Raw genomic sequence first — 11,043 nt, 5'->3', positions numbered from 1 at the left:
TTTAATTTCTTTATTTTTATTTTTTTGGCAGAACAAGGGATTGAACTCAGGACCTTGCGCTTAACAGGGAAGTGCTTATTCTATGAGCCATCTCCCCGGCTCTTTCTTCAATTTCTTCTAACAATATTTTTTAGTTTTCATCACACAAGTCTTTCATAATCTTGGTTAAATTAAAAAAAACCTTTTTTTCTAAATATTTATTCCTTTTGCTGCTATTTTCTTTTTAAAAAATGTATTTAGTACAGGGCGTACAGGGTCTCACTACATAGATTGGACTTTTAGTGATCTTCCTGTGTCCAGCCTTCCAAGTCCTGGGATTACAGTTGTGTACCACCATGCCCAATCTGAATTGCTATCTCAGTGTATCCTGGGGGCGGGGCTGGCACGGCACACTTGGCATCAACTACCATCCCTGAGTCTGCCTAAGCAGGTGCTTTAATCTGCTGAGCTATCTAGCTGACCTCTTTTGCAACTATTGAATATGGAATTGTGTTTTGTTTCCTCTAGAATTGTTCATTACTAGTATATAAAAATGTCACTGACTTTTTGTTGTTGATTTTGTATCCTGTAAGCTGCTGAAGTTTTCATTTGGCCTGGTAGATTTTTGTGTGCATTCTTTGTATGCTATCCTCTATATAAGATCATATCATCTACAAAGTTGTTCTGCTGCTTCATCTCTGATTTGGGTGCTTTTAAAATATTTTTGTTACCTAATTGCTATGGCTGTAACTTCCACTATTTTATTAGCTAGAAATAGTGAAAAGTGGCCATCTTTCTTTTGTGCCAGATCTTAGGTAAGAGCTCAGTTTTTTCCCCTTGTTTTGATATTTATTGTGGGTTTAAAAATATTCCCTTTCTTACAAAGTTCCATTCTAGTTTTCTGAGTGTATGAGAGCCTGGTGGAACTGGACAAAAGATTATTTTCTGCATCAGCTAAGATGACTATTTTTCCCTCAAAGACCTACATTCTTAATCACAAGGCCCATGTACTTTTCTAATTATTTATAGCCTATTTTTTGTACTTACACTGTGAAATTTTTTGGGGGTCAATAATATTAAAAATATGACCTTCAGTGGCTGTTATTTTCTCATAGGAATTTTGTATAATTTATTCATACCTCTACGTTGTTTCAAAAATATCAATATTTTAACTAAGTCTCTATTTCTTTAGGAGCAAAGTTCTGATGACTAGACTTTTGAACCTGTTCCATTTGAACACATTCCCTCACATATATTTTATCATTATTTGGTAAATTTGATTAAAAACTGCGTTAAATTCCTGGTACCTCAAAAAATTCTAGAAGTAAGTAAACTGAAAAGAAGCCCAAGGTTAAACAAAATCCTCATCAGGAGACTTGTCCAAGTCGTTATTGGTCTAGTACACTGGTTTAGTTTCCGCTTTCTCCCACGAGCTCCGGAAAGTGAACTACAATTCCCAGAGCGCTTAGCGCGAACTCGTGCGCCGCGGCGTCCCCGTTTTCCTTTTGTCCCGCCTTCCCACTTCAGTGATTGGACAATATACTTCCTGTATATGAATTCTCTTCTCTGATTGGTGCTGACTCGGGCGGGGTCGAAGGCGGAGTTTACGTTCGCCTAGGTTCTGTCAAGCCCACCGGCTCGCTCCTCCGTGCCAAGATGGCGGCAGAAGCAGCTGGTGGGAAATACAGAAGCACAGTCAACAAAAGCAAAGACCCCTCGGGGCTGCTCATCTCTGTGATCAGGTGAGGGAGGCAGGAGTCAGGGTCGGGGACAGGGGGCAGCGGCTCGACCTCCGCTTTGGAAGGGAGAGGGCTTAGCCGGGTTCCATCCTGGTGACCCTTCCCTTTTCTCCGTGCCTCCCCGCATCCCCTCCCCAGAGCTTTTCAGCAGTTCTCCTCCTTTCACCCTCAGCTGTTAACTCCTCTGCCTTTCCCCTCTGGATCTGGGTTTAGAGGGAGGAGCCCCGCTCCACACCCTTCTTGAGGGTCCTTGGGCCCTGGAAACACTCCTGTTGGGTGTTGGTAGAGGAGCCAGGTAGAAAGTGTGTTCGTTCATTCATAAAGCACTTAGGGATTAATCACCTGTCGTAGCGCTCACTGAGAAGGGCGTCTTGTTGTCTTGAACTTCTGGAGGTAGGGCTCCGGAGTCCCGAGTCACCTGTCAGTAGTTGCTTTTTGTCCAACTCCGGGCACTTTGCACCACCTGTGAACCGCTGCAGCCTCATACACCAGACTGCAGTGAGCTGGTAGAAGGGATGCGTTTGAAGGCACATATCTGTCTTTCGATTTTAGTTCTGTGCTTTCCTGCCTTCCTATCCGGGTCTTTTTTCTTAAAAAGGAAACAAAATTTAAATTACCCTCTATGTACTTTTTGCTACTGAAAATACCGGCATGAGAGTTGGAGTGGTGGACCTTTTATGTTTTTTTTTCTTTTTTCTTTTTCTTTTTAAAGTGAAACAAACCGAGCACCTGTAAGGATTATACAGGGAATGATCATAAACAACCTGAATATAAAGTATTATAAAACGTTTTTACTTTGTTGGTATTTAAATTTCAGCTCGGATATTTTTCATGAAACAAACACGGTTTCCTTTGCCGCCTTTCCCTACCTAATAATGCTAGTTTAGTTTGAGTTCTTGGAGGGCTCCTTGACTGTTCGGATAATTACTCTCGCTTTCCTCAACCCCTATTTAACTCAGGGCAGGGCTTTTGCACTGAGCTACAACCCTAGCCCTTTTCATTTTTTTACATTTTGAGTTGGGTTCCCGTTTACGCCCAGCACTTGCCATCTTCCTGCTTAAGCATCTCAGAGTGCTGGGATTACTGGCCTGCACCACCATGCTAGGCTCTAATGATCTTTTTAAAACCCATAACCTAACAGTATTTGGCAGGTGCCAAGCGTTTGAATGAGTGAATGTACCAAACTTTTCACAGTTTACCTTTTGTGGACTGACACTAATTGAACCTTAAAGTTAGAGTTCAATAAGATTATAGGTGGTTAAGTAATTGAGTTTTCTTTTACAATTAAGAGAATAATTCTTTTCTATGGAAATAATATACTTCATAGATCATCTATAGGAGCACAGTCTACCTTTGCCAGTATGCAGGTAGTAAAGATGTGTCTCTTGACACTAAAATTCCAGTCAGAATATTTGTAGTTTTTCAAGCTCATGTTTTGTGGAGTTATAATAGGTTATTTTATTTGGATTCTTCTTTGAACTTATTTTTGTGCCTAAACATTCATTTAAACAATGAATATTTAGTGCTAGTTTACGGTGTGGTGCCTGATATTTATGCATTCATGAAATATCTGTAGAGTGAATGAGTGGATTTCTGAGTTTTTAAAAAACAAATCAGATCTATTATCCTTGAGAGTATAGTCTTCCTGGGGGATAAAATATACATAAAAAGTATGATAGAGCACTATAAGAGAGAGAAAATGCTAGGGAAATTCAGAAGAAGGAGTTGTTATTTTAATGAAAGTGGAATGAGAGGAAAAGTAACAACCATTTACAAAAACACCCTTCTCATCTCATTGGTTCTTTAGGCTGTCCACATTTCTTTCATATGAGTTTAATACCAGTTAAAATTATCCTAAATTTCCAATATGTGAGAACTGCATGAAATCCAATGCAAAGCTTTGTTTTGCTGATACTGATTCAGAGATGTACATTACCTTTGGTAGAACATCCTCTTGTGTTCTCCACTGAGAATCTCTTATTGCTGGGTGGTCTGTGGTATGATTTTGTGGTTATCCATTTCTTATGCTGATCTATATTCACTTTATTACTTGGGCAGTTACTTAGTGAGCTTGGGCATTTTTTTTTTTTTTTTTTACTTTGATTTCTGGTGTATATTACTGCTTTTCATTTTTTCTCTATCCTTGACCCCACAGTGTATTTTATTTTAACATTTCTACTTTGTCATATTTATTACAAACTTGGTAACAGAGAATGGACATCCAGACCTAGTAGTCAGGGCATGTTTAGGTCTTGTTGGTAATTGTGTATGTACACAAGATTGAATGTTGTTGGTGTTGCAGTGTTGGTATATGAATATAGACATTTTTTTGAGTCACAGGAAATTTAAGGGTTGGAGTGAGGAAAATACTAGCATTCTTTCCTTGTTTTCTTTGTGATATGGTTTTGAATTTCCCCAATGGTTTGAATTTCATAAGCAGTGGCAGAAAATGAGAGAGTGGTAGTGTTTCTTTGGTGTTTGGGAGTTGAGGTTAGGAGAGGATCATCAAAGGACCAATAGAATGAGGATTGTCTATTTCTTATTGGGCAATTGTGTTGTCACTCTGAAGTTGCTATTCTGTATTCAATCATTTGTATTAGCCTTGCAACATTGTACTGATTTTTTCTTAACTCAGATGAGGCTTTAACTGTCTCCTATCCAGCACAAGGTCCTGAGTTTGATCTCTAGTACCAAAAGAAACCAACAAAACAAAACAGAAAACCACAAATAATTATCTCCTATCCATAACCTTTTTTTAAATTCTCAAAGACTGTAGCTTTGCTGGTTGCTTTGGCAACAAGCCTCAAAAAGGAAAACCCATTTTAGGTTTATTTTTATAAAGTCTGAGCTTTGTTAAGATATACTGAGTACATGTCCCCTCTTCCATGTTTTCCTATTATTTTTCACAAAATAGGTTGTTAGTGATAGAAACACTGTCCTGTAAAAAATTTGATGGGTTTAGCTTTATGTTTTTATATTACTGAACAGTTTCCTGTTTTTTAAAAAATTTTTATTTTAAAGAAAAAGAACCAAAAAACAAAACAAAAAACAACCCCCCATCCCAAAACGGTGATAGGAGGGTAACAATGGTCAGTGCATTGTGTTTTGTTATCCTTAAATCAGTCATAGTACAAGATATCAGCATTTAATTGACCAAACAGTATTAGCACAATCAACTGAGAGAAATTAGTAGCTTAACTATCTTTTGTATATACATATGTATATTTTCTTTTTGCTTTTCCCTTCTCTTTTTTCCATTCCCATAAATACGTGACCCCAAATGTGTAACAGATATTGTAAAATGGGAAGAAACTTCAAAAGGAAACAGTTTTCTGTTTTGAATGTTAAAAATTCAATTCTCTATTAGATACATAAAAAGGTAATTGTATTATGTATTGTAAACTTTTATATTTTAAATTTGCTATTCTTAATCATTGGAATAGCATTTACTATTATAGCCATCTTTTAACATTGGATTAAACAACAAAAATGAAAACTACAGGGGAAAAAGTTTTAATATAAGGACGAAATAGGTATACACAAAGGAGATACCAAGTTTCATTACTATTTCCTGCTGTGGTACTAATTTATTTTTTATTATTATTTCTTTATTTTTATGTATTTGATACAGGGTCTTTCTACACAGCCCGGACTCATAGTGATTCTCCTGTTTTCAGCCTCCCCAGTGCTGGGATTACAGGCATATTTCACCGTGGCCAGTCTTGGTGGCCAGCTCAGTGCGCCCGGGGGTGGGGCCAGCACTGCATGTGGTGCTGGGGATCAAACCTGGGTCCCTGAGCTTGCCTAAGCAGGTGCCGAGCTATCTTGCTGGCTGCCATGGTGCTACTTTATTAAGTAATGATTATATTTTGCTAGTATGATAGTCTGTCATTTAAAGACATTTAGAAGCCAAAATAATTTAAAGATGCAGTACGTATAGTTTAATTGTAATAAAAGCATTATATTTATTAAATGGATTCTTAAAGTACCTTGAGACCCAATACAATTTATAATCATTTAAAAATATTGAGTAAAAATATTTTTGTCAGACATTTCAAAGGGTAGAATCCCTGGATTTTATAGGGGAGGTCCTCAGATCTGTGAGGGGGGCTTTAATGAGGAGACAGATGGTGCTTGGGATTTAGTCTGTTGGAGAATGCTGCTAACTGTGCAGCTTTTGGGTTTAAATTTTACTACTGGCCCTTTAAGATAGAAGTAATTGGGTGGACAGAGTCCTGATTACCTGCTGGTGTGCAATTTATACAGTTTTATATACATGTGTGCACTCACATGTACATGCACACATGCAGTCCATGCCACCAGCCTTTCCTTTTTCTGTTGATCTCCCCTCCCAACCTTTTGTTTGGTATTAAATTGGGAGAAGCAACCTCTCTAAGTGGGAAATAGTTTTGGAGATGTTATTTTACTTTTGTGCTTTTTGTCAGGTTTTTAATTGGAAAATGTGTCTACCACTCACTGTTAGGTGATTTGTTTTCCAATTAAGTGTTGTCCTTTTCATCTTTGTAAGTGAGCCTGAAATAGACGGTTTAATTGGGTAGGCAAACTTTGGTTGTGACTTAAGACCATATTGAAATATTGGAGCAGATCTTTTGTGGACAGACTCTGGTTGTAGATGTCAAAGAGGTTTGAAGGGTATTGGAGGGTTGTATTTTCATCAACTTTTATCACCTTCTAGAGACTGAAATTTCAAAAACTTAGAAAATCCTTTATTGTGGACACCTGTTAAATTTCTTCCTCCAAGAGTATTTTGGTCAACCTGTAGTTAACTCAGAGTAGACTGGGATGGAGGGACCTAGGCTTTGATCAGGCTTTGAGCAAATAGCTTTGAGTTTCATGACTGTTTGTGACAGGAAAGGAATGTGGTCACTATTCTGAATGGAGTCCTGGAAATTGGTTCAGTATTAATATTTCCAGTACCAGTTCTTCAGTTCTCCACCTTATGAAAGTTTTTAGGTTTCAGTTCTTTTTTGTATCCTTACAAAATCTTGGAATTGGCAAACAGAGCTTTTGAAAAATCTGTGAAAACTAAGCACTTTGTAAACCTTCAGGAAATCCGCGGAGATCTGACAACTAATACGGAAGTGAAGGGCAGAACATTCCCATATTCTGGTTGAATGTGTGGAATTACATACATATGCCCTAATTTCTAGCCCCATGGTTCATTGTTAATATTAGAATTTTCTAGTGGATGTGGTGGTGCATGCTTGTAATTTCATCACTCTGGAGGCTGAGGCATGTGGAGACCAGCCTAGGCTACATAATGAATTTAAGGCCAACCTGGACTACATAGTAAGAGCCTGTCTCCAAAACCAAGATCAAAACCAAACCCCAATCCAACCCCACACTCCCAATATGTGCTGTGGTGTGGTTAAATACTGGTAGAAACCCATATGGGTATAACTTTTTTATAACTTTGGAGCAGTTATAAAACCCTACATCTTAGTTTCTCATTTGTAAGATGAGTTGATAATTTGATCTGTGATTTTTGAGGTGCATTAAGTGTGATAACAATATATGAAAATGTGCAGCATAGTTTGGCACAGAAAAGAGACTCAAGTGTGCACTTTTTCCCTTTCCAGGATCTATATAGCTTCTTTGGTTAGAAAATTGATTTAATAAATTTATTGAATGTGTAGCTCAACAGGGCAGTGCCTCCCTGGCAAGCATGAGGGACTGAGTTTGATTTCTGGTAACCACACAAAAACAAACAACTTTTGTCAGCAACCAGGGTACAATGTTAATTTTCCCACCAGAAGCATCCTTGCCAAGCACTAACTAGTGTTTGATTCGATGTCACATTGTTCTCTTTATAGATAAGAAACCTTGTGCAGCTGAATTAAAATATCACTTATTTAATGATTTGAAATTCAGCCAAAGAAGCTAGATTTATTTATATATATGTAAAATGTTTGTATTTTACAAATGTTTGTATTTATATATATGAAAATGTTTGTACATATATATTATGTGTGTATATATTATATGTATAACATATGTACATGCTTTTTAGCACACATAAAATAGAAAACATGTATTAGGTTAAAAGACAACATAAGTTACAATTAAATTAAATGATCTTTTATGTAGATATCTTTGTTCCTTTATAAAAATTGTTATACAAATATTTGAAGAGTAGAGTCTTAAAAAAGGAATATTGTCTAGTTATTTCCCACCATTTTACCTGTTGTCCTTTTTTGTGTTTTTGTATGTGTCTTACCTGTGTACACACAAAGGTATAATAGCTGTAATTTTGAGTTAACATTTTTTAGCATAAAAGAAACTTCTTTATAGTGTTATACAGCCTATGTATATATATGTAGAAAGTAATTTTAAGGGGAGAAAATATAAACACAAGAAAATTACATAGAAAAAAGTGAATTACCGTATGTTCATCACCCCAAAACTGATCATATGGTTAAAAAACTCCATTGTTACAAAAAATTATACTCATAAGAAATTTAAACAGTAAAATTGCAGAAAAAATAAAGATGAATGTTAAAAATTTTCAAACTTAATCCTTTATAAATTATTATCATTGGTATTAAGTGAGCCTAATTTCAGATCTCTATGTATGAAATATAGACTCTTGTTCTAAATGCTAATTTCTTTGTAATACTTTTTAAGGTAAATATACATATATAGTAAGGTACACAAGTACATGGTTTGAAGAATTTTTACCTGTCTAGATGAATATATAGAACACTTCCCACATCTTAGATCCTAGAATGTTCCTTTACTGTCATTTCCCCTAGTACTGTGTGTGTGTGTGTATGGTTATCCAGTTGTTCCAACTTTTTGTTAAGACTATCCCTTCTTTCCTGAATTCTGTTTTGTACTTTTATCAAAACAAGTTCACTGATGTGTGTGTCCCATTTTTTGGTCTCCATAGTCTGTTCCATTCATGTTTATTTTGGTGGCATACCATGTCTTGATGTATTGATTATTGCTTTTGTACGTGTTAAAAACATAGGGTAAACTTTTAAACTGTCTTCTACTTTTACAAAGTTGTCTTGGATGTTCTAGAACCTTTGCAATTCTATATGAGTTTTAAATATGCTAATTTTTACCATATAATATTGGGGTTTGTTTAGTATTGTAGTGTATAGGTTAATCCAGAATTTACTTCTTAATGATATTTTATCTTCTGATCCATGAAAGGTATATTTCCATTTAGTTTTTCTTTAGTTTTCAGAAGTTTTTGTACATTTCAGTGTACAGTTCACACTTCTGGTCAAAATTATAAGTGTTTTAGGCTACTTCCAAGTTGTGCTATCGTTCGTTGAATACTAGTATTCATTGTTTTCAATTCTTTTTTTCCTCTTTCTGTGGCTATCCCTTTAACTTCACTGGATGCTGATGTCTTTTGTTAATCTCATTTTATACAATTTATTTATTTAGACAGGGTCATGCTATGTATAGTCCAGGCTATCCTTGAACTCCTGATCCTTCTGCCTCAGCCTCTGGAGTGATTGAATTATAGTCATGTGCAATGCCTTACTTTCTCTAGTGCTTTTCCAGAAATTTTTCCAACAGAATGAATTTGTACAAAGGCATTGAAATTATTATGCATGTTTCTATGTCTATTTTTAATAATGTAATTCTGTTTTATATAATACTTGTAGTTTTGTTAGCTTGAGGTTTAATGTGGCTAGTAATTGATTTTCATTGGGTAACTGTCTTGGTTACTTTGCTCTTGTTGCTGAGACAAAATATCTTACACGGAAAATTAATTAAGGAAAGATTTATTTAGCTCACAGTTTTTGGAGGTTTCAGTCAGTAGTCAGCTGGCTCCCAGACAGGGTGGTATGGCATAGGGGCAACAGTTGAAGGTGGCAGAAGACAGCAAAAGCAACAAGAGCAAAAAAGTTGATGAGAACAAGCCTCTTTTAAAACCTCCCTTTTATTGTAAGCAGGCTACTCTGCTCTCCAGAGTAGGTGTAGCACTCGTATAATCTTCTTTGGCATAGGAAGAAGGAAATTTACAAAGGACCCTGGCTCCCTGCTTAGTGGCTTAAACTTCTAAACTTCTCAAATTGACCCACTGTATCAACCATTACAGTAACAGTATTCATATCTCTTGGCTGGGTCTTTTGGTTTAATTTTGTTATTTGCCTAGTCTAATACTTTGCTGCTTTGTGCATTTTTGTTAACTTTGAAGCTGTGAAATTATGTTCCCTGTAATTGTAGCCAGTCCTTTATTCACTTTGAAAAAACATGCAACCTCAGTTTAACATGAATAAAGGAAAGTTCTGTGCTACATTGGATACTGTTGATAAGAAAGTGAAGTATTTTGAGATTGTTATGAGATTTTTGTTCTTTTAAAAACATTTTAAAAACTTGCCAAAAATAAATTACAATTCAAAATGTGTTTTTCCATTTAAGATTTGGTGCCTATTACTGTGCTGAATATTAGTGATTTTAATTTTATACTTAAAAGTTTAACTTACGATCTTGCTAGGAATGCACCACCTCAGGTGCCATCTGATGTACCTGAACCAAATCTTCATTTTAATGAGTCTCTGGCAGATTTAAAGTATGATAAAGTTTGAATAGCCCTTAGAATGTATTTTTTATAAAAATGTATCAGTTATTTAATTAGGTTCTTAGATATTTAGAACGCTAATTTATAAGGATAAATTCCATTTGTCAGAGCAAAAACGGATCACAGGTATTCCTGGAGCTGAGGAACAGCTTTGATTTTTGCTAAAATCTGTGAGTCCACCCCTTTTTGATCCACTTTGCGCTGCTCTGAAATCTGGTATCTCTCTTTTTCGGTGTTGACGATCTCACCCTCCTGGTGTCTGGGTTTCTGCAGTTGCTTCTTCTTGAAGTGTCATTGAGGTGTTTGGAGATTTTCACTTTGCTGATAGCAATTTTTGTAGAAGTGGCAATGACAAATTTCTGGTGTGTTCTTCGTAGAAGAACATGATTAAGGCTAAGAGGCCCAGTCACAAGTAGCAAGCTGCTGTCCAACTGCTTAAGGAAGACCACTCTCTTGCCTCTGTGACGCCTGGTGAGGATGACAAGATGGTGCCGGGAGTGATGCTAGCTCGAAGTTTCCACACATGCTGACTTTCTTGCCATGGCTCAAGAGCTTTCAGGGCACATCTTCAGTAGGGTAGTATCTAGGCATTTTTTGAAACTTAACTGCCTGGGTGTCCGGCGCTTGTTGAAATCACACTCGAGTCAGATGGTGCTTAAGCTTCTCTTTATTCTTCTCTCCCCGGAACTTCTCCCCGGAACTACTACTCAACCGAACTACTTCTCCAAACTATTTCCCGAACTCCTCCGCGGAACTACCCCG

At 36.5% G+C, this 11,043-nt stretch overlaps 1 protein-coding gene across 1 annotated transcript in view; it reads left to right on the top strand.

The window, feature by feature from the left end:
* Positions 1-1,582: 1,582 nt before the first annotated feature.
* Exoc4 (exocyst complex component 4) overlaps positions 1,583-11,043 on the top strand; it is a 951,164-nt gene continuing 941,703 nt past the window's right edge. The window contains exon 1 of the mRNA XM_004626539.3: positions 1,583-1,721. Within this exon, the coding sequence (XP_004626596.1) occupies positions 1,636-1,721 (86 nt within the window). The 5' untranslated portion in view covers positions 1,583-1,635. The remainder of the gene's footprint in view (positions 1,722-11,043) is intronic.

Source organism: Octodon degus, unplaced genomic scaffold (assembly GCF_000260255.1).
Source record: "Octodon degus isolate 3935 unplaced genomic scaffold, OctDeg1.0 scaffold00015, whole genome shotgun sequence".
Lineage (NCBI taxonomy): Eukaryota > Metazoa > Chordata > Mammalia > Rodentia > Octodontidae > Octodon > Octodon degus.
This window is presented reverse-complemented; position numbering and strand designations above follow the sequence as displayed.